General features: G+C 35.1%; 3 protein-coding genes and 1 long non-coding RNA gene across 8 annotated transcripts in view; 2 read left to right on the top strand and 2 right to left on the bottom strand.

Annotated features, from left to right (window-relative positions):
* Positions 1-14126, bottom strand: part of LOC105265763 (Glutamine:fructose-6-phosphate aminotransferase 2) — a 16143-nt gene extending 2017 nt beyond the window's left edge. The window contains exons 1-12 of one of the 5 annotated variants that reach the window (XM_011303451.1): positions 14008-14126; positions 8622-8729; positions 8328-8417; positions 7079-7222; positions 6046-6212; positions 5302-5443; positions 4507-4530; positions 4175-4195; positions 2402-2559; positions 1839-2078; positions 1269-1712; positions 419-703 (exon numbers count right to left, since the gene is read on the bottom strand). In XM_011303451.1, the coding sequence (XP_011301753.1) occupies positions 419-703; positions 1269-1712; positions 1839-2078; positions 2402-2559; positions 4175-4195; positions 4507-4530; positions 5302-5443; positions 6046-6212; positions 7079-7222; positions 8328-8417; positions 8622-8729; positions 14008-14014 (1830 nt within the window). In that variant the 5' untranslated portion in view covers positions 14015-14126. Of the gene's footprint in view, positions 1-418; positions 704-1268; positions 1713-1838; positions 2079-2401; positions 2563-4174; positions 4196-4506; positions 4531-5301; positions 5444-6045; positions 6213-7078; positions 7223-8327; positions 8418-8621; positions 8730-14007 lie in introns of all 5 variants that reach the window. The other 4 variants (XM_011303452.1, XM_011303454.1, XM_011303455.1 and 1 more) reach the window with 4 other exon arrangements.
* LOC105265764 (uncharacterized) lies at positions 14121-16878 on the top strand. The gene is made up of 2 exons (XR_892096.1): positions 14121-14212; positions 14350-16878. It is a non-coding gene; the product is annotated as an uncharacterized lncRNA (long non-coding RNA).
* Positions 16643-21977, bottom strand: Sirt1 (Sirtuin 1). The gene is made up of 3 exons (XM_011303457.1): positions 21830-21977; positions 18960-20998; positions 16643-18482 (listed from the first exon to the last, which is right to left on the bottom strand). The coding sequence occupies exons 1-3, from the start codon at positions 21975-21977 to the stop codon at positions 18438-18440; spliced, it is 2232 nt and encodes a 743-aa protein (XP_011301759.1). The 3' UTR covers positions 16643-18437.
* A 1063-nt stretch (positions 21978-23040) lies between these two features.
* The window catches only part of RpS24 (ribosomal protein S24), a gene marked incomplete in the record, with an annotated part of 3362 nt that continues 1919 nt past the window's right edge, over positions 23041-24483 (top strand). The window contains 3 exon segments of the mRNA XM_011303449.1: positions 23041-23149; positions 23529-23597; positions 24344-24483. Coding sequence (XP_011301751.1) covers positions 23147-23149; positions 23529-23597; positions 24344-24483 — 212 coding nt within the window.

The raw sequence follows: 24483 nt of genomic DNA, 5'->3' as shown, positions 1-24483 counted from the left end.
TATCGCTCTTTAGCGCCCTTCAAAATTTTTTCCTCTTTTTTTTCATTATTTTTTTATGCCAACTCCAGTGATTTTCGTGACCTCAAAACTTATCCCAAATTTTTATGTATTTTAGGTTAAAAAGATAAAATTTAAATAAAAGATGACGCTCGATAGATAGTCCACCCGGCCCTTAAAGAGAAATCGATTGTTTTTTATCACAGTAAAAGAGTAAATTTAGACACAGAATTGATGATGATTTTATCAACTTTCTTACGGGCTAATTTAATCAACTGAGACATTGAATATTGAATGGTTGTGAGAAGTTAAAAAGTTGAAATAAAACTCATAAAAGTCTTTTTAAATAATAATTACGAAGTTAAAAGTTGGATACGTGACTTGAAAGTTTACAACTGAAATTTTTTAATGGCTGACTCACCGTGTACACCGGGTCCCTCATAACAATCATAATTATCGGCATAGAATCATCAACGAGAGCTAGTGGACCGTGTTTCAATTCACCAGCCATAATTCCCTCGCTGTGCATGTAAGTTAACTCCTTAACTTTGAGTGCTCCCTCCATGCACGTGGCAAAGTTGTAACCTCTACCCATAATTAAAAGGGATTTATTCTGGTACAGGGACTTGGCGAGTTCCTTCACTTTATCATCCAGCTTCAGAACTTCACGGATTTGGTTATCCAAGTTCTTTAATCCTTCTATAATCTACAGTAGAACATTGAAAAATGCATCAGTTCAACCTTTTTTTCTTGATACTCATGACATTATCTCTCCAATCACGATTAATGCATTACTTAATATACGTGAGCAATCAATTATAAATGAGTCGACATACCGACGGTAGTGGCCGTGCGGTTAGAGTGCTGGACTAGCAAGCCAGGGATCCGGGTTCGATCCCGGGCACCGGCGGTCAAAAATATATAGCGCTCTGATCTCACGGTTTCACTGCCGAGCGGTAGTCCTGTCAAAAGGACGACTGTACCAGGGCAGGTTTTTCCCTCAGATGAGGTTTTCCCTCCCTTTCAGCAAATGCGGTACAGGGAGTTGGGGAGTGGGAAGGGAACAAATCGTAAAAACCCGAAAGGGTATACGAGTGAAAGAAAATTTTATAAATGAGTCGACATGAGACAAAAAATTAAAAAATTAATTTTTCACTATTACAATGCTTCTGCTCGGAAGTAAAAACGTAAGGAATGGTGGGGAAGCAGCAATACATCCTTAAATTATATTAAAATTCAATTACTTGATTTAATCTCAATACAATAATTACCTCAAGACGCCTGGGGCGAAGAGAAATCCTGTCCTCGCTCATAACTAGCGCAAACATGACCAGCGCAATAAACTGTGAAGTGTAAGCTTTAGTACTAGCGACTCCGATTTCGGGTCCAGCGTTAATATGCACACCACAATGTGACTCGCGACAGATGCTGCTACCCACAGTGTTGGTGATTCCAACGATAAGTGCCCCACGACCCTTACAATATCTCAGCGCCATAAGGGTATCAGCTGTTTCCCCAGATTGGGAAATGAAGAAGCACACGTCGTCCCTGAAAACTGGTGTATTTCTGTCCAAAAAGTCAGAGGCTAGCTCAACCATCACTGGCAATTCTGTCAGTTCCTCTAGAAGTTGACGGGTGGCCACTGCCGAATGATAACTTGTACCACAACCAATCAACATCAGGCGCCGACATCTTTTGATCTCAGGAATGTAATCCTGAAAAGTTAAGAAATTCAATTAAATTATATGAAAATTTAATACATTTTTCTAAGGAAAAATCTATTCACGATTCAAGTTTGATCATTCTTAGGAGTAGATCTCAACACTAAACAAGGAACTTACAGTGATTCCACCGAGAGTAACCGAATTATTCTCAAAGTTGAGTCGACCCCTCATTGTATTAACAACCGACTCTGGCTGTTCGAAGATCTCCTTCTGCATAAAGTATTGGTAACTTCCCTTCATGATCTGCTGAATTTCCATCTTCAGAATAGTGATTTCACGTGCGTGTGGATCGTCCATGCATCTACGAAGACGATGGATGCTCAAGGTGCCTTGCTTGACAGCGGCCACATCGTCATCCTGAGATCAATTACCAAACAATTAAGCTTAAGAACTATCCGACATATTCTCTTCAAAACTGAATTCCTTAGCACTGTAACATAAATACTATGAACTTATGAATTCGATTATTAAGACCTGCATGCACAATCTACCGAGCGTAATTTTCCATTTGCATTTTATCTTGCTAATATAGAGGATTTTTAAATTTGTGTTTCAAATCATGTTACGGAAACAACTCCAATGGTTATAAGAAACTCATGATGAACAGAAGAAAAAAATGTGGAAAAGTGGTAGATCGAGATAGTGAATCCAAGCGATCTGTCGAATTTACGGTTCATTACCTCGAGGAAAATAACACGATCTGTGTGCTCGATAACAGCACTGGCATCAGACGCAAAAAAGTATTCGACTTCCTCAGCCACAAGGGGTTGAAATTCAGCTGTTGAATCACTTCGTGATATCACTGGTACCTCAGTGCTCCTTCCATGAGGCCTGTGATCTGCTCCAATTGAGAAAATAATCGTTATCATCATTACCACAGTTCAATTTCGATATTACTGAGTTAAACGTCTGTTGATTGTCAGTCACTATCCCCAAACGTAAATTATCACCTTATGTTTTCAACTTTATATTACATTAATAATTAATATCGATCCTAAAGTAATCCGAGTGCTATCCACTTTTATCAACAGATATGCCAGAAATTTGATGAAGAAAATGGTGTAGAATTGAAATTAAATCCAGTTTATCTGTGCTACTTCTTATTTTTAAAGTAGATATCTTCAGGACAGATGATAATTTCACTACAGTTATGCATTGGAACTGAAATTCAACATAGATATGTGAATTTTATGGTATTTAGCAGTACCACAGACCATGTAGGTATTATCCAAGTGATTGGTAAATGTCTAGAATTATTCCAACAAGCCATTCTACACGTGTCATAGCGAAGTGCGTAGGTGTGAATTCCTAGTTAAGGATCTGAAGAACCCTTTTAGGAGAAACAATTAGTTTAGGAGATATGGTTTTTTGTACAACTTTCTCTTCATTATTGACGAGAAAGTGGTCGGCTCCAAAGGCAACACATGTTGATACACTAACAGACAATGGACGCGGAAAGTGATAAATGATTTAAACAATCCTAAACGGATGGTTCAGACACCAAGATTACAGCACAGCTCAGAACTTGAGGAGTTAGTCCTCAGTGACCCAGAGAGATTAAAATTTCTCTGATGAATATCTGTGATGGCAATAAAATAGACATTTACCAAGTGGTTCTGTAGTTCATAATAGATTCACATCGACTGTTCTCTAATCTTGGATTTCGTAATTTTTTAATTTTCTCATTAAATTGGCCAGGAGAAATATTTCACAATTCGAGAGAATTTCGAAGGAAAACGTCTAATCAAAAATAATCCATAGACTTCGTTTTTTCTTTAAAGTCTAGTGAATTCAAATTTTGTTACTTATTTGTTAATGAAACACAAAAACGTGGTGAAAGTTAAAATCTTTTTAGCTATGGTTAAAAAATAAAAAATACAACTGAAAGAGTTTTAAAATTTAGATTAGATGCACTCAGATTTCCTTATGACATTATTGCAGCAATTATAATATCACTAAGATTACAGGATTATTGTGAAATCGATTATGTTGCTTCAGTTCTCTGCAACTGAGGTGCGCCTTAAATTGCATTGTTATATGACGAATGATATATTTGATATCTAGAACGGGTGTTCGAGAAATAAATCAAAACAAGCCAACTGCAATTTCAATTTACAATTAATATCTTAGAGTATGAGAGAAGTAGTTCAAGTTTTTTAAAACACAAATAATCATCATGAATATAATTCTACCGCTATTGTACTTCAAGATATTAAAAGGAACTGATCTCTGAGTGGAATTTATTGATCTATTTCCCTTGTGAGAGTTCAATCCTAGATTCCTTACCCTTCACCTTGCACTATAGATGGATGCAGACACCAGTGCTAACACATCACAAGCTTAAATTAAAAAAAATCATGTAATAAAGCAGCAAAAATAATGATCAAGCAGGTTAATATCATTTTCATATATCCAGAACGGTTAAATATCATTCAATGAATATAAAACAGTACCTTGGGTCGTAGCTTCACCCTCTGAGGATCATCAAACGTAGATTGATATCATGATGAGGATAAAAAAAATGCATTCATTATTCATCACATCAAGCTAAATCAATAAACTATGGACAATCTTTACACATTGAGAGGAAAAATTGAACAAATAGTGGAACAAGCAAGACGTGAGGGTGTTATATTCAACAAGGAAGAGATTTATTTAGAAATAAAAGAGGAGGAATTTAATTGGACACATCACTAATTATTCTCGAACACAAGCCAAAAACCAGAATAGAAAACTTAAGATAATCATTTGATTTTCATGATCAGTTAATTATTAATGTTTATACCTTTGGTTTCACGCAGAAGATCATCTGTTTCAGGCAGATGGTGGAGAATGAGGCCGAAGAAGAGATCATGCAAAAAATAATTCACGTGTAGTATCCATTGATTTTACGTCAAACAAAACAATCAAATTGATATAGTAATCAATGGCAATGGTTCAAATGAAGCTCCTGTCAGTAGCGATAATTTACACACTACTATTTACCAAAAATATATTAAAATATGAACTAAGTTAATCAGCAATGAAATTCAATAAGCTAATCCGAAAATCATTTTCATTAATTAAATAATGAAATATCTCAGGAATTAATGCAGACGTTGATCGAATAAATCATTTGTTATCTATTCCACTGAAACAAATCAATAAATCAACCAAGCAAAAGCTTTTACTATTCGTAAAGTCAAAATTACGTTTTTGAAAATTCTGGTAATTATTTAATTCAAATTTATATAAATACAGCGCAAGCTTTAGAATTCTTTCTTACTCAAAATTTTGATTGCTTTTCTCTTCGGGTTATTAATCGGGTATTCATGCAGTGAGTTGGTCGTTGAAAGGAATGTATTAGTCGACAGTTGATTTCATGCACAGAATCTAGTTACGGAACGTTAGTCAATTAATTTTTTAGGATATTAATTTATCGCCACCATAGGGTCACCTTACGAGAATCTTAATAAAGTATGTGACAACCTGTTAAACTAGATCCATTCCTCGCCTGTAAGACTCCCCATGCCTCAAACTTTTTCATAGAGTGTAATCAAAAGTGATGAATGCATATTTAATTACCAATGAGATTGCTTACCTTTTCCGTAAAGAATGGGAACGTGATCGGTGAAAAGACGAGTCTTTGTTTTAATTCCAACGAGAAGGGGGGATCCCCGTCTGGTGGCGACGCATTCACCCGGGAAGAACTTGCTCTTGAAGCAAAGAGCAAATGCACCTTCCTAAAGTTAATAAAAATATCCATCTATTAAACATACCATTCTGCGTAAGGCTAGCCAAAATGGAAAGGCATTATCTTAACCTTAACCCTTAACCCTGACTACTAACTTTTGTAAAATGAAAAATGGAAAAACTCGGTCCGTTTGTATACTTTCGGCTGAAGGCCCTCGGGCGATAGGCTTTTGTAAGAAATTGCATGTTTTGTGTTTTTAATGCAACAAACTATGCAAAAAATAAAAAATGAAAGATGGAAAATTAGACAGTGTCGTACGACACAACGAGTAGAAGGCTTAATCGAAAAGCACATAACAGATGACTATTAACCTGTCATATTATCTATCATTTTTATTCACCCTAAATAGTTTACAACGAAAGTTACGGGAGACTTTCTTTTAATTTTCTTATTTCGGGAAATTTTCTTTTAATCTATGATTTTTCTACCAACCCAGTGGGTGTGAAGATACTTCAATAATAATATAGATTTCGATAAAGTGGATAATCCCAAATAGTTTGTTACGTAAGGGAATAGATTTCATGATCTAGTCAACACTTTTGTTAACTCAAACTTCTTTGTAACTTTTCCCAAAATCTATGATAAACTCACCAATTGTTGGACAACTTGTTCAACGAGTTCTCGGAATGAATAACTAGGATGCTGAGTCCAGAGATGATGAATAAGTTTTGCAATTACTTCAGTATCTGTCTCACTCTCGAAAATGTATCCCCTCTGCTGCAGAAGCGTTTTCACTTCTTTGTAATTCGTCACAATCCCTGGAGATAAAATTGACAATTAGTTACATTCCCTGTAATTAGATTTGATTAACAACCGCATTGACTATCTATCGAACGTTTTCTTTTGTTTCAATTCTGTCTAATTAACTTAAGGCCCGGGCGGACTATCTATCGAATATCATTTTTTGTTTAAATTTCATCTTTTTAGCCTAAAATACATTAAAATTTGGGATCAGATTTGTGTTGCGGGAGCTACTCAAATGGTTATAAAAAGCTAATGAAAAAAAAAGAGGAAAAATGATTGAAGGGCGCTAAATATATATAACGCGATAATGATTGAAAAGGATCCACCAATTTACAAAAAAATAATAAAGAATGTACAGCTTACCATTGCCCTCCACTGGATGGAATGACAGCCACACGCAATAGTAAGCGGCATATTTTTTATTATGTTTTTATAAACTTGTTGAATTTTTGAATTTGTTTCAATCAATATGACGTTTCAGCGCCCTTCAATAATTTTTCCTCTTTTTTTCCATTATCTTTTATAACCATTTGAATGTTTCCCGCGATAGAAATTTAATTTCAAGTTTTAATATATTTTCGGCTAACAAGATAGAATTTAAAAAAAAGATCGCTTTTGATAGGTAGTCCATCCGGGCCGTAATTGAAATACTAATACACCAACTGACGGATTGATCGATTATTGCAGTATAAAAATTGAGTGGACACTCACGGTGCAAAATCGAGAACAAAAGGTCTTCGAGAGATCAGAGTGGTATTCACTGGTCTTATCGACTATCTCAATGATAACAAGCTAATGGATTAAGATGTTCGACAATCTTTATGATAATTTTTTAAGATCATTTCTGAGTACTTCCTGAATTCTGCGAACATGCACTTACCGTTATGCACTACCACGAATCCATGATCGTGATCAGACCTTTGAGGATGAGCATTCACGGCGGATGGTACACCGTGGGTTGCCCAACGAGTGTGAGCAATTCCCACGTGGGAATCTGTCGATTTCTCCAGATCCAGATTTGTTCCTAAAAGTTCATCAAGTCATCATTAAATTAATTGATCAACATTAATAGTTATTTATTCATGGGAAATAATACTGTTGATTTTTATCATCATTCGCTGCAGTTGTATAGCAATTGTTTTATACTTTTTCGAAACTTATCGAAATAAGTGGGGAATTGCTCTTTTGTTATGTAATTTTGTACGGTAATTTTTGCTAATCATTCTGCAATACGATATTGTCGTCTGACATCTTCGAAATTTTAAATTAACAAAAATCATTTGAAAAATTATATGAATATACATATAGCTATGGTAATTATTTGTCCATTTCAATCTTATAGTAAAAGAAATTTAATTTTGAATTCTGTGGCAGCTCCAGAATTCAAATATTTTCAAGGGGTGAATCTTGGACAATTTTTCTCATATATCGAAACAACGATGATTGTCATTATTTCCATCTTCCCACTCGACCCAACGAATCATCAACAAGACGTTGGAGTAGTATTTCATAACATTTATTTCTTCAGTTAGAGTCAAAAAACTATTTTTGGAAAAACTTAGAAATTTAAAAAATGAATAGATTAATTGAATTTTAATTCATATCGACAACGAGGCCTCAATAATACTCATATACAAGAAGAGAAGATCCAATTCTAGGGCTGCATTAGAGACCAATCCGAGATGAATTTTGAAAAAGTTTGCCATACAAATAAATGCGTACATACACTCCGACGGATACGCCTAAGAAAGGCATTTTCCGACGTTTTGAGGTATGATTCAAGATAAAATAAAAAAATACAAGACTTAAATGTCGAAGTTACTATATCTCCATTCGAAAGCAACAAATGGCAAAACTCCAGAAAGAGCATTAGAAAAATTATCCCACAATTACGAAAGTTAGTGACTCATCAAATAAAAATCGAATCTAAAAATGTTCAATTTTTTTCATGTCAATTTGATGAACAATTTACCACAAATGTGCAAAAAAACGTTTGATTTTACTCTTATCACGTCTTCAAGTATACAAATTCCATTGCTAAAAGAATTGAACTACTGCAAGTGAATTGATTGCACCCGTGTGAAGTTTTTTCATTCTTTTGAATTTTCCAGAGTGAAAGGTGAACTCACGACTGAAAATTTCATCCTCAAGCGCTTTGACCTTTCCCTGTTTCTTTACGATGGCAATATCTTCCCCATTAGGAGAGTCCAGAGCTACACCTGCAAAAAAATATATACAGAAATGTGAAAAAAAAACAGAGATAGTTGAAAATGCAAATGCAACAGGTTTTGGTCAGTAATATTTATTTTTCCTTTCTTTGAGAAAGAGATGAAGACTCGTTGGAATACATTCCTTGACCCTCAAACGTGTCCTGGGTTCACATGACCATTAATGAAGGATTTTTAATTCATCGAATGTATTACCTGCAGAATCATATCCTCTGTACTCTAACCGCTTCAATCCTCCGACCAGGAGCAGTAGAATCTCCTGTCTCGTCTTGGGGGTCAAGTGGTTCAAATACGCGAAAATCCCTGTAACAGATCAGTAATGTGTCAATTTTATCATTTTTTCTCAATTAAAATTGTTTAGTTTTTGTAACAGAGAAAAATCAAAGGATGCCCGCAAGTGAATGTTTTCCCATTGCAACTATAACCTTGCCATTATGAAAAAATAACGACCTTGAACAAATTCGAAAGACTTTCGCTATCGCCCTATTCCCGTCAAGGTGACAATTCACCCGCTCCATTAAATGCGGAAACTTCATCTCGACATGACAATCCCCTTAACATAGCAACTCTCACACGACTGCATTCCAGACTCGCGACTTTATCACATCCGTTTCCGATCTATTTTTAAATTGGCGAAAAATTCCACCGCAATAAAGCGATGCATTTTCCAGGAACTAGAGAATACCCGGAGTGTTTGTCTTATCATGATGTTAACAGTGATAACGATTGAGAGATAAATATTGATTACCGTAGCGGAGATCGGTAATCCGGAAAATCTCAACATCGTCAATCTAGGAAATACGTTTAATCGTTATTAGAAATACAGGGTTATCAAGACTGAATCTAACGCATCCAAAGAATTTTTCCATGAATGCATTAATTAATCGTTTGATAAGGAAACTGAGCGGAGTCAGGAATAAAATTGAGTCGGGCTCGATCGGTTGAAAAACTTGGAGGTGACCGGATAAAGCATAAAGGAAATGGGCGAAACTGACACTTCAAGAAAAAAAACAATTTTTCCATCGAGAAAATATGTTGGAGCATCTTCAAATCGGAATATAACCACAATAAGGGACAATGAACAATGACAATGTCGATGAAAATAAATTGTAAGGCGGGTGGGGCAAAACGGACACTCAAAATTCATTTGAATATTCGCTCGATTTTGAATATTCATTAGATCTCGTAATTCTGCATATATTGCCCAACTGAAAAATTGAAACTATGGCGGCACAATTTTCATTCGTACAAGCGCGATCTATATAGCCTTCTATGTCCTATTGTACTCCAGTATCCAAACAAAAAAAAATGATGAAACAAATACAAAACTGAGAGAATCAAAAACATTGCACAGGGTCTGTTTTGCATCCATCTCCCCTATAACTGAATTTATTTGATGTAGAAAAATCGTATACCTTGAGAAGAGTAGGCGAGGGGAATAATTTCATGTCTTAAAGGGATCAATTCGTTTGAAGTTGAGAAATTATATTTTTTTTTATAGTTCTGCGATTCTTTTTAAAAGTTTAGGAAAACGCTGAAAAATGTTCGCACTACCTTGAAAGCTCGTGAGTCATTACATAATGACAAAACGCAAAAACATAACATTTTTTAACGTCAATCCGCCACAATATAAATCATTTCCCACAAGATAAGTGCAAAAAATCGACATTTGTATTTGAAAAAAAAATTGAGAAGCATAAATAGCCTATTACTGAATAAAAAATGTCGATTGAATGAATGAGAGAGAATTGACATTATGCGCTTTTCGAAAAATCTGAGAACAGATAGATTATCTTGAATACAAGAAATATTTCAGATAATCGTCTGCATAATGCTGTTCAGGGATGGGAAAATTGAATGTATAAAAATACATTAATAATTACAACTTATGAAACAGAGAAATCAACACAGAGAAATGCCAGATTTGTCGAGAGGTTTTCCAGTAATTGTTGGTTTTCAGATAAATGTTAATAATTAATTTTCTACTTCCTCCTGAGAAAAAACACTTCAATATAGATCGAAGGTGAACATGAAAGCCCTTCCCTTTTATATCAAATGTCACGTACTAATTACACTGACCGAAGACGATGGCTAAAGTGGTTAAATCAAGTTTTTTTCATTTTCTGTCTAAGGGGAGTGTAGACACCAAGAATCATCGAAATATGGTGGAAAAATTCCCCTATGAAGCCTGATTGATAAACGCCATGTCGGCCAGGTTTTCCATGGTCAACAGTAACGTCTGTACGTGGGGTACAATGCGACATCGTTGGAGAAGAAATCGGTCCATGACGGCGCAAAAATGTAAAAGCCGGAATAAGGTATACTGGCCAAAATTCATAAATAAACACTAATTACGCCGTTGGAAAATTACAGTCGAAGAAAAATTCATGTCAAAGAAAAACTTCAAATTTGGAACAATTCTCCATTGACGAATCATTTTATTTCTTGTATATTTCGGAGATTCTCAATATTGAAAATTCAAGCAATGGTTTGCCGGAATTTTTAATCATTGAAAATGGAATTTTTCATTAAGAAATCGAATATTATTTGACATGAAAAATTCATTTTTCATTAATTTTGAAGAGAAATGAGGGATTTAGTGAGGGTTCTAATTAAAATTGAATTAAAACTCATATTCAAAATCCCAACAACTTTATGACTGAAAATTCAAGATACTACTTTATCGTCGTAATCGTATTTCCCAACACATTGGCCCTAAACATCTGTCAATTCTCCGAGTATAAATGAATAAAGTAAGAGTTTCTGTTAAATGTCAGGAGTTATTTGTCGGTCAGTTGAGTGCCTCGACTATCCCAATACAAAATAAAATCACAAGATATTGCGGGGACACGAAACTTTCACTCAGCCCCGATAACTCGTTCCGCAATTTTTATCCATACAGAGGTAAAGTAAAAAACAAAAAGTCGAGTTACAGCTGAAACTTTGAGTACGTGAGTTGGCGTAGGTCGTTGTCCCGAAGGCGGACCTTATTTACTAATAAACCATATGTACTTATCTGATGAAATAACTAAATATTTTCTAAACTTGCATCACCAGAGAATTCAATTTTCTATTTTCCACCGCTCTCTCATTTTCATTCGAGATGAAATGGAAAGTTTTTTTTTAAAGTTTCGCCCTTGCTACGGCAGAAAACGAAAGCTACACGTGGAATGTGGGAGATGACATTCCACAGAAATCAATGTTTTTTTTTTAATTATCAGAAAAGAGGCCTCGCGTCCGGCGCATTATTTTCGTTATCAGGAGAGCAGTGTAGGATCCCAAAAGTGTACAACAAATTTTCTATTTGAACTCACTCATTCAGGAATTGTAAATAATAATTGAGAATACACGCCAACGTGACACGTATGCTTGAAATAAAGAACCAAGAACCAATGGAGCAGATGGTGTTATCACAGGCCGTACAACTATGAGACAATATAATCACTGGGATGTCCCACATCAGTGATTGTTATAAATATTCATGGATCTGTAGTCTCCTGGCTAATAATTCAATTATACTCGATAATTACATGCTGGTAAAAATTTTATGATAAATAAAGAATTATTTAGTCATCCTCCGTGCGCTATTATTCCCATAAAATGAACTCAGTCATCTATTTTTTTGTAAATGGCTTTTTTAATTATCCAATTAAAGGTATTTTCTTTGAAAATCATTGATTTGTAATTTAATCACTGTGTCTCCAATTTGTCATTAATTTAGCATTAATATTATAACTTGTCATCATCTAATTGTTGACAAATATTTTAGATTGATTACTCGGAACATCCTGTACTTTTCAAAGTCCAAATAGTCAAAAAATAAAAATTAAAAATAAATTCACGGAGCATAAAAGGGAAAAGAAATCGCGCGAGAATGCAGCGTATCAGCGGATTCCCTGGATAAACGAATTCAAGTCGACTGACACCTTGGAAACCGCGGACTTCAACTAAAATTCCATCCCCTCTCTCATTTTAAAACAGAGGCTTATTTAAATTACTTCAACAAAGTATAAGCAGTCGCGATTTTAATTAATCCACGTTTACATCCGAGAGATAGATTTTGGGAGGCCTGTTCTCTCCAGGTACGCAAAACGTGAGTTACACGAAACGAATTAGGGAAATTCTTAAGCGAGTTGTTTTCGTAGTTGAAAGGTAAAATTAGGCGTTTCTACCTTGGACAGGGCCTATCGACTTCACTAACTTTCGATTTTTTTCCATGCATATTATTATTTTACCATTGAAATATAAAATTCTTCTTAAAAAGTTAAAATTAAAATTCATCTCACGTGTCAGTGTGCAGTTTTGACAGTTTTATACTTTCTAAACAAGTGTGTTTCCATTGAATTTTCGATACGCTTTTGTACATCCGGTCACATACAGTTTTTGGATAACTGAAAGCTACAACGATTTCCATATTCTAGGTCATCGAGAAAAAGTATCGATATACTTTTACAATTTTAAAACTTTTGATACTGTATATGAATAGTGAACACTGTGAAATTTTTGTGAAAATATATAGTGAAATCTGAAAATATTAAATCATCTGGAAAGAAAAAAAATTGCCAGGTACTTTTACGATTTTTATGAAAATTACCCTTTACCAATTCTCGATTTCCTTAATTTTCATGGTTTATTTCATGTTCCACCGCTGTATTGCAACTTTATAATAATTTTTCAAGGTTTTGACATTTTTGTGATTTTGATGAAAGTCTCCATTACCGAATACTGAATTGAGATTTTATTTCTTTTACCGGAAAGTATAGCAAATTGTATCTTCAATCTGTACTCTGAGGGAAAAAAAAGAAAACCCTCTAATTACTCTTGCTTAAGTTAAAATTACCCTTTGGTTATAAAGCAGTCGGTCCTATTGGAGTCATTAACAAAGGACTCAACATTTCGTTAATTGAGTATAAAGCAATAAAAGTGCTAAACTTGTAACTTATTTCTTCGATTATTGTTAGAATAATGAACAGAGATCCAAATAGTTAATTGCCATCTATAAATAACAAATTTTGGTTTTAGACACTGATGTTATCACAATCTATCATCAAGGATGAACCGATGAAAACTCTTGAATTGTGGAAGCTCCCCAAACAAAATAAAGGTAAATATACAGTTTATACACTTTAAGGAAATTTCATAACCGGGAAACGTATGAAAACTCATTTTCATCCATTATTTTTATGTTTGTTTTTTAACTAATGAATTATTTCAACTGATCACTCACGACACAATCTCACAAGAAAATTACATTAGAAAATAAAAATAAACATACTATTGACATGCGTAATAAACCACTGAGTTTATTAGAGAAAAACTTTAAGAAACTCATTGAATAGTCTAATAATACTTTAAATTATCCGATTATTCGATTGAGATTTAAATGCAGAATTACAGCAAGGGGCGGCGAATTTTCAAAAATGTTTGGTAAAATTTCATCAAGTATTGAGTTATTCCCGGTGTCTTGGCATACATATGTTGATTATCGAAACGTGTCATCCATTCGTAGCACAAAACTAATGGATGACATCATCACACATGATCTTTAGCAATGAAACTAATCGAAAAATAATGAACTTACCGCACATATTGCTCCTTGTTTTCTTTTGGATGATGGTAAATAGGTGATTGGAGAAATAACGGGAGTAAAAAAGTAAGATGACTAAGTGTGCTCAGTCGGAGCCAGTCTGAGGCAGTCTGAGCCGTGAGGGAGCGCTTCCACGGATTTTATTGGCCTGGGGAAATTCCGACGATCGGGTGAACTCCAGACCACCAGATTCCATATGGTGAAAAATTCCATCTTCATTTCATTACACCAATAAAAATCCCATCCTTCACATAAATCTTTTCATAAAAGAGTCAACCTTTCAGCAAAAAAATGCATGCTTTTTCCATCATTTATTTTTAATTTTTTATTTTGCAGATCATCTGGGAGATATTTTGATTCACGTCGTAACTCGTATTGGCGGTCATTTGGTACCATTTTGCCGAGACCGTCGAGACTAAAAAATTAAGAAGTATAGGATTAGATTGAAGGGGCGAAATTTATACTTGAAAATTTATTCCAAACATTGAAACAACATTTTGTTATTAACAAATTGAACTTTTTTCATTGATGTGTGTATTTTTCTGTACTTTCCATAATGTCGGGACAGGACTCATTAATGAGTTATGAATATTTTATTTTAATGAGTCTTCTGTAGTTTTAATGGACGATGGAACGCTTGAATTGTTAATATTTATTAATATAAAAAAAGTTTAATGATTCAATTTGTATGAAATTTGAAAAGTGAGAAGGAAAGATTGTTTCATAATCGATATCATACATAAGTAGTTATTCTAACGGAACTGAAGAAAGAATCGCGACCTTTTAACTGTTCTCTTTGGATTTCGAGTGAAGCAAAATGTAGTCACATTGTCCCTTTCACTCTTGACATATCCCCAGACAATCCTCCACTTCCCAATTGCGTTTTCGCCTCAGTCCATTCGTACAGATGTGAAGCAGTGATAAAAGGAGAAAAGGTGATTCCTCCCATAAGGGACAATTTTGTTGGTAATCTTAATCTTAACATCTTACAATTGGAAACGAAATTTTTGTCATTACAGATTTTATAACTGACGAAATTTTTCACACAACAGTGTGAAAAAAATGAAAAAAATCTCAATTCGTCTCTTGAATCCCAAAATATCCATGAAAAACAAAGCAATAATCAAAGTCGAGGTATCAAAAGATTTTTAAAAATACGATCAACCATTAATTCTCTTTATTACTGCTGAAAATATACATATTTATCATTGCCATGTACACATTTGCACGTAATTCATAATTAACTATTTATCCTCCCCCAGTCACTCTAATCGTTAAGTACAAAATAATATCAAGACACCCCAATAATTGCTCGAAAGTCACTTTCCCTCAATTACAATTACGTGGACAACAAAAATAATCATTCACATTATGTATTGAAACTGTGTCAACTCGTTATGGTGTTTATCGAGAGAATTTCCATCTATGTGAATATGAAATTATTGATTAATCATCTGTTGCATTTTCTCAACACTAAATCAAATTTTTCTGCAATTGTCAAATGCCAATTCTTCTCGTGCGATTATCATTGCCCCTCAATTTTCTCCCTATATACAGACTATTATTAGTTATACACTAAAATTTCAATTTCATCTATGATCATTTTCTAAATTTTTTTATTTATTTATGTACTCCATGAATGTTTTATGGAAAATCTTCATAACAATTGCGTTAGTAGCTTCAATGAGTCTGATGGAAATTTAACAGTTTCATTGGAAACACAACTATTAGGTGATTTTCTGGGATAATTCTAAGATATAAGCGACACCTGATGATTCCCTTAAAAATAACCAGCGATGGTTGGCAGAAAAATATAAGGAAATCGATTTTTCTTCCAGAAAAATCTCTTAATTATTCATAGTAGATAATAGGAATAAACGTATGAGGTAACTGAATAAATAAACACTTGTAAATTCTCATCATGAATTCCGTAAAAAACCTTTAATTTACGATGTGGCTCGATTAGATTAGATTCCTTATGCATTAATAATACCGAGAGAAAATAATTGATTTCTTACAACTGTGTGTTTCTGTAAACAAAGTAAACAATTTATATTATCAATTACATTAAATAACAAATTATAAAAGATTCAAAACTCTGCATTGTAGTGTTTTGTGTCTGGCTTGAAGATATCGATGAATTACTCATTTATTCATAATTAACAGTGATTTAATAGTTAATAGTTAATGTGGAAAGTGATATTTCAATCAAGCCATTCTTCCATGTTCATCTGAATGAAGTAGAAATAATAAATATTCACATACAAATACGTTTTTGATTAATATATGTAAGAAGTCAGTACTGTTGAAAGAAAATTGATGAAATTATTCAATTAATTTCTTCCTTCTATCCTAATCATTTTAGAATAAATTAAAGCCAATTACGAAATTTAATTGATTTCTCATCGAAATGTGTTAATTACCATCCATGTTTTCAATTGTAATTTTTTGTCCCATGTTTCGGTTTCGGTGAGTGCCAGCAGTATTTCATAACAAATATAAATAAAGTGGCATTTTTACAAAGCGAAGAGGAAATTAAATGTCAATCTTTATAAAACGTTTCGGATTTCCAACTAAAAACTGATTTTTGGGATTCCTTTGCCCTCTTTCCAATAAGTTCTACTGTTTCTTTAAATAAAGACATCGCAATTTTAATTCAATTCTCTACTACAAATAAATCCACTAGTGGTTTTCCACTTTTTTTTAATAATTATTACTGCTAGGCGAAGGGAATATCTCTTCATTCCTTCATTCACTCTCTTGTATTATTCTGGGTAAAATACATATGCTGGTACTTTATATGTATAGATCGAACTACTACGACTGTTTAGGGATAATTAACGCATACAATCTCGTAAGAAAAAAGAGGTGGTGAATAATGGAGAATGAGTTCAAGAATTGTTTTGAGATTTTTCTGCAGTAAACTGTAGAATATCTAAGAAATTTTAGGATTTAGATATTATTACAGCATTTTAATAGAGCTCAAAAAAAGTAAAATCGCTGACAAACCTTTCTCTAAATGTCATAGATTCAAAAATACTTGCGAAATAAAGTAAATATTCAATTTGAACTCATTTTCTCTGTCCTCTGAATTCCAATTTTTTTTTTTTACATAATTTTTTTCATCATTTGTTCAATGATTTGCACTACCTTAAGTCACTACACATGTTTCCTTTTCGATACAAAAATAACACGCAATGCTATTATCCTCTGGCATTGCTTTGTACATTCGCCTGTGCTCCAATGAAACCAGAGAACCAAAATTTTAACTAAATAATCATAACCAGAAAATATAAGTTTTATTGTATTCCTTCAAATGAGAGATCGATCAATTGACATTGATTAAAATTGCGGTTCCAAATATGAGAGCAACATATGTAGTAGCAATTGGTTGTTCACTCTCGATAAGACGAATTTTACTAACAAAAAAAAAACGCTTAAGTATTCAATTTTCCCCTAAATTTTCTGTTCCATCTCGACGTTTTACATGAATTTTAATTTAATATATTGAGATCGTAGAAAAGTGAGTTACGCATTGATTAATTCATTCCAATTAATCATGGAAATAGTAATTATTCCTCGTAAATCCAATAATTTATGCTTCACTTAAATTTTTAGAGATTGAATGGACTCTGGCGCTGAAAAACCGATGATAGTAATGAAGAAATGATGGAGAATCCACCTCTTTTGATCAATAATCAGTACTCCAAGATAATGATTGAAAAAAGATGAAAGTATAATTTTTAATGTTTTACATTGTTTTTTTTTTTACCAATTCTGCGGCAGGGGCACTTGTTTAAACAATTCTGAGGCAATGAAGCATCAGAAAAATCTGCCCAATATGCCCATCGCACGCCCTAAAATGCAACGAACATTATTTTCACCACTATTTACAACGCAACTACCTGCAGATGTCTAACAATTAAACTACACCCCCCCCCTTCTCCCTCATACGTTTAATTCAACGAATAAAAACCGTTTACAAAAGACAGTATTTACAATTGCGGATAAATAATGTGAGCGACAGCATAAGCCAGTTCTTGTCTTGATTCGATCGAGGGAAATACAGAAATTAAAATAATTATGCAGATAGCATACAAATTCGATGATTCAGTTTCTTTTCACGATAATTTTTTCATTTCGTGGGCTGATCCTTCGATCATCGAGAATGCCCGAAAAGTCAAAATTACACGTTAAAAGTTCCCATGATTACACGCTGGCCCATTTTTAATTCAAACGAAAAATCGAACATCGTGAGGATGACAGGCGTCAACTAATCTTTCTAATTGCCTCCAAAACACCTCGATTCTCTGATCTTTGACGATCTGAGGATACAGTCCGCTCAATACTTCCCTGGAGGGTATTCACAGACAGGATTGCACAAATTTGTAACCTCAAGTTACATTGTTTAGTGATTGTTACCCTTACGTTGTTCTGCACTCGTCTTCTGTATATGTTAAACTGGATATCTGTGGAATAAAACCATACATTGACTTTCCACTAATTGACTGGAATTTGACATTTTCATTCAAAGGAGATAACTTTTCATTTTTAATATAAAGAAATTGCATATGGGAGACGATTAAAAAATCGATTTAACGATCAATTCTCTTCGTTCACGTTTTAAATCTTGAAAACGTGTGACAAAATTGTCTTTCCTCAAACTATGTTGAAAAATCTGTTTTGACTGTTAGTCAATTAAATTACTCAACGTTTTTCAGCTTGCAAAAAGTTCGTTAGTTTTTCTGTTCGTAAAATATCACAAGTACTTTCTAATCTTAAAATTTATATTTGTCTTTCGTTCATGAAAAAAATCAAGTCCTGGATAAAAACGGCCTACTACATATTTCTGTCAACCTTCCTACCCCGAAAATGTTCAAGTAAATTATATAAATATTCATAACTAATTAGATATTTATATAATCATCGCTAGTTCCTTATCTCACCTCGTTTGCTCTGGTCTCCGGCTCTCCGAAGTCGTCTCCCTCCAGATAAATTTCTGCCCCCGGAAAAATATACTTTCCCGAGGACACCTGATAGTAGCTTCCCTCTGGCAGCCTATTCGCTAGGCTCTCTTTGATCTCCCCTTGCCACCGCCTCTCAATCTCCTGTCTCTTCTCCTCGATCTCCTTTGCTTCACTGCTGTCCACACTATTACAACTGTCTCCGATCCCCGAGTCGATGGCAGAGTCAATAGATGCATGCCTAGATTTTCCATATTTATCTTCACCTTCTCTCTCATCTCTCCTCTCCTCACCCTTGACGCCGCTGTCCTGATCGAGAATTCTGGGGAGCACGTGGCACTCTTCGAGATTGAAAACCTGTCCATTATTCTCAGGCGTCGATTCGAAAGAGACAACCCGGGTGAATCTGAATCTCTCGCCATCATCACTGGACCTTGGAGTGGACCCACATGATCTGGAGTTAAGCCTTTTGGGGCTGCTTTCCACGCTGGATTCGTCCAGAGGCCTCTTGGGGCTCTCCAGTAGAGAAAATCCGTCATTTCCCTCCATGTGCCCAGCATCAAAAGGTGATATACAAATTTCAGTGCTTCCCAGATGCTTGGGAGTGGTATTGGAATTGATGCTCAGGCTATCTTGACTCTCGTTGAAGAGATTATGCTGTTTGAGAATGACCTCGGTACTGTCTTGAGTAGAGGTAGTGCTCCTTTCCCAAGAGTCCTCGAACCTGGGTGGCAGCAGATGGGGCGTCTCCTCCAGGAGCTTTTCACTCCAGCATAATTGTAAGAACTCTTCCCCCATCAGGTGGCACAATTGATTAATGATGATGTCACCATCCCCCAGGAGTTCTACGTCGAATTTTAAATGAGGAAGGGATTCTCGATTGATGAGAATTTGAGGTATGTGTGAGGGAATGGATGAAGGTATAAGGGCGACTGGCCTGACCTTGAGGGAGGAGCCGATGACGATTAAGAGATCGCACTCGTCCTTATCCTTGGCAATGGAATCGTGGAAGGCGTCGGGAAGACCCTCACCGAAGAAGACAATATCTGGCTTCATGATTCCCAGTGAAACTAAATCCGTGTAGTTCTGAGAGGTATTGGTTGTGGCGAGGGAGGGTAGAGAGTTGGTGCTGCACTTGGGACAAAGGGGAATTCTCTGGGAGAAGATGTCAGTGCGAATGTCCTCTGCGGTCACCTGGAATTTGCACTTGGTGCAGGAGGCTGTGGCAAAGGAGCCGTGGCACTCTATCACATTCTCGATGCCCGCTACTTGCTCCAAGGTATCAATGTTCTGGGAGTAGTTGCGCAGTAGCTTTTTGTGTTTCTCCAGCATCTTTATAAAGCGATGACAGGGAGAGGGCTTGAACAATCCTGGGTAGATTTCACGGGCAAACTTGAAGAAGGGGCGAGGATCTTGGGCGAAGAAATTAATATCGAACATTGCTTGAGGATCTGGTAAATTGGGAAAGTCTTGTGCAAGTCTAGAGTAAATTCCATCTCTACTTCTGAAGTCTGGAATTCCGCAGCTGACGCTCACACCAGCCCCAGTCAGTATAATAATCTTTTTACTATCTTTTATCAATCTAACAACGTCATTTAGGGTATTGACGTAACTCAGCTTCTGTCGTCTCGGTGGATCTGACATTATGTTTAGTACAAGCTTCCATAACGTTATATCATCCACTTGCTCTGGAATCTGAGTGGGATCCATTAATAAATGCTGAAGTAAATCCCGTGGGTCTGTGCCAGTCTGCATTTGCTTCTGTACCCAGGCAGATGCACTCCTCCACAACTGTCCTGTCTCCTCAGACAACTCTGACAAGCCAGATAAATCCGAGAGATTGGAGACCGTCGATGAGACCTCGTCCTTTTCATCGGCAGTGTCCAAAGGACAACCAGTATCATCGCTTGTGGAGTCTGTCCTCGATGGTGTCGACGACAAATTCGTCGATTCCGGAGTGTTTGACATAGATTTTGCACCGTCACTCATGTCTGTGAAACCGCTGTCACCACCAAGTGGTTCTAAAAAAATTCAATCACGAAATTAATTTCATTCCAATTTCCAATCGTCAAATGTCACAAACTAATGCCTTTTTCTAATTCTTCTTCAAACATTTAAAAATTATGAATTTCTCTAAAATTATAATTACTAGGACTAACCATAGGAGAAAAATTATTAACTAACGTTGAGAAAATATAGTAAGCATTCTGACATCGTTTAATTGATAATTTTATTGAAAACAGATCAACAATCTCCAAGAGCATGAAATAAAAACAATAAACAAAGATTATTCTGATTAGCTAATCATAAAAAAATCATCATCGATTCAATTGATTCTCCCCCCTTTCGTACCCGGAGAAATAAATCTCCAAGCCATATGATTTTGACACATTCCAAACGCCAAAGTACCGCGTAAACGTCAAACATTCCATTTAAGCGTGGAAATATTTGTTTTGGCAGAGTCTGATGCCATCTGTGAGTACTCCTGAGCTCTACCTTCGACTTGACTGTCGTTTTACCGAAGCCCAACAGCTTCCAACAATTAAAAACCTTTCCATCCACTCACCCTCTCATTAATCCCCTTCAAAACCCCAAAAATCGTAAAGATTATCTAAAATCCCCTATAAATCACCCTCAAACCGTCATCCAATACCCGGAAAACCCCTTCAAATCATCAAAGTAACCGAAAAAATTTTATCTTGAAAAATCCGAGAGTTCTACCTTAATGGCGGCCAAATCCCTTCCAACCCATTCCAAACGCCTCAATTCCAATGGGCGTAGACCACTATCCATCGCCATCTTGTTTTTCCCAAAATAATTATTAAAATAATACCATATTTCCATATAAATACCTTCAATATCGATATTTTGAGTATCACGATTGACTTTGACCTCGGGAAAATCGATATTAAAATGTACCGAGACACCATAAACTTTACTCTCGATTTTTCTACGTTTCACTTGAGAGGAATATTCTGGCAGCTCCGAACCCGACGCCATTTTCAACAGCAATGTCTCTGAGTAAAACGTAAAACTTTAGTGAATGATGATTACCCATTTCATCGAGAGAGGGCACTAGTTTATTTCCCACGAAAAATCACAATTTTCGGATGTGTTTGGCAGATCAAACCATTAGGCTCATCGCGAAATATTTATTTTTTAAAATTGAATTGTATAAAATATTGGTAGCTATAATATCTATAATATAATCATAGCAAATGAATATAATGTATATAATAATGTTTATAAACAATAGACAGACGTTGATGATGATGCTGATGATGATTACCATTTGGTTTATTCTGTGATTTAATTAATAAAATTATTTTATTGCTATAATAGTTTCATGGAATAGTGAAATTAATTAGAAGAAATGTTAGTATCATTAAAGAAATGAGCGGTTATTTTCCATGCTAATGAAAAGATTAATTTTTGTTATGGGTGTATGTCTTGCCCCACTCCGCATCATAACAATTTTTCCTTCACCAATCCCTCTATTTATCCCATAATATATCCTCCCCACTATTATTTATTTTGCAGCCAATCAGCACCCACGCAAGGTGCAATAGGGAATTGAGTGGCAACTTGGCAACTGCGCAATCATTTTATGACTTTTTCAATAGTCGAGGGAGGATTTAATAATTTTTTCCCGTGTTCAGAATTCTTCACAATCTAATATTTCCTTAACACTTTCTACGACATTTTTTACACCAAAAAATTACTGGATGGGGATTTTTTGGCGGGTTCTTACAAAATCTATTTTTTACCGGCTATAATATATATGAGCTATGATCTACCCGATCTGCCGAATTTTTCGGCCATTCGATATCACTGCGCCATAAGCGAGAATATTTTCTTGTAGATTCAAAACATTTGATATTTTTTTTGTTCAAGGAGTTTGTTCCTGCATTATTATTGCATTCAATTATTTCAACATAGAAAAGTCAATTATTTGATATGAATTCACCGTTTTCGAGGCTTCGACAGTTTCATCATTTTTTCAGAGAAGTGTTAAGTCGTCAATGCTGTCAACAGCATAAAATGAAAACAGATGATCACCGGAAATGACAGGTCGTTGGCACAAATGATTTTTAGTTCAATATTCTTCCGCCTGGCGCTGGTCTTTTTCCGGTCCAGTCTTTTCCTAAGTTGCACGATTATCGGGCAAGATGGTACGTATTTGTAATCCACCAAATATATTGGAATCTTCAGTTATAAACAATAGTGCTATACTTATTTAAGTGCTGAATTTATCGTAGAATGTTACTCTGTGAAAAGTGGTGACGTCTGTGACAGAAAAAATCGGTTCAAAAAATGTTTTTAATTGGGGCTATTCAGGGGTGGGGGAGACAAGCATGGATTTTGGCCGCTGTTGATGACAGCGGTGGTGATTGTTGTTCTTAATTAATAATTTTCAGAGGATGTTATCGGGGGGGAAGAATCGGTGGACATTGGGCGATAAGGGGAAAACTGGAGTGGTTGTGTTAAGGGGTTGATTTTGGGGAACTAAATGTTTATGTATGATAACCTCAAAAATTATGTTCTTTTCAGACTGAAGGCACAGCTACCATCAGAACTAGAAAGTTCATGACCAACCGGCTCCTATGCCGTAAACAAATGGTGAGTTTTTGTATCTACGAAATCAAATAGTAATTATTTATCTTGACAAAGTGTTTCGAGAGATTTGAGAGACGTTTCTTTTTATCGTGAGATTTACTTTGTTACTTCCTCATTAACGCACTCATTGCAGAGATATTTGTCTGATAATGTGGCATTATTTTCCATTTTTAGAATTAAATAAAAGTAATGTATGGTTTTTATATCATGACTAGTTGGGTGTACTGAAGACTAACAGTCTTCATGCAATTGAATCTAGACAGTTAGATGTTGATTAAAAAAAAAAGATTCTTGAATGGATTTTATTTAAACGGAATTACTATTTTTCGAACGGTTGTATGCCAATTTCGATACGCTATCAACAACTTTTGATCAAATCGATGGAATTGAAAAATTGAAATAATTACATCGAATGCTAAAGTAATTGGCAATCAATGTAAATTGTAGAGGGTTACATAATGGTCAAATTAAATCGTACACAAATGATGCCATTTCAAAGAACCAACATTGTTCTTTGAAATGAGATAAAACATGAAAAGCACATTTTCATGTTGAATAGAATTTCTCGAGAAATGATGGGAACCTCATAACTCGTGTATTTTTGTGAAGTTTATTTAATGAGTTTTTGAATGAGTTTAGAGTGTATTATATTAAAAACCGAAGAAAAAAGGAGCGTTTAGGAAATTCACTTCTAAATTCTGTATTCTGTATTCTGTATTCTAAGCATTCGTTATTTATTTTTATTTCAGGTTGTGGATGTAGTTCACCCCGGCCAGCCGTCAGTTCGCAAAACCGACATTCGCGAGAAGCTCGCTAAAATCTACAAAGTCACCCCAGATGTTGTTTTTGTATTTGGATTCCGTACAAACTTCGGTGGTGGCAAATCAAC

This window comes from Fopius arisanus, unplaced genomic scaffold (assembly GCF_000806365.1).
Source record: "Fopius arisanus strain USDA-PBARC FA_bdor unplaced genomic scaffold, ASM80636v1 scaffold00032, whole genome shotgun sequence".
Lineage (NCBI taxonomy): Eukaryota > Metazoa > Arthropoda > Insecta > Hymenoptera > Braconidae > Fopius > Fopius arisanus.
This window is presented reverse-complemented; position numbering and strand designations above follow the sequence as displayed.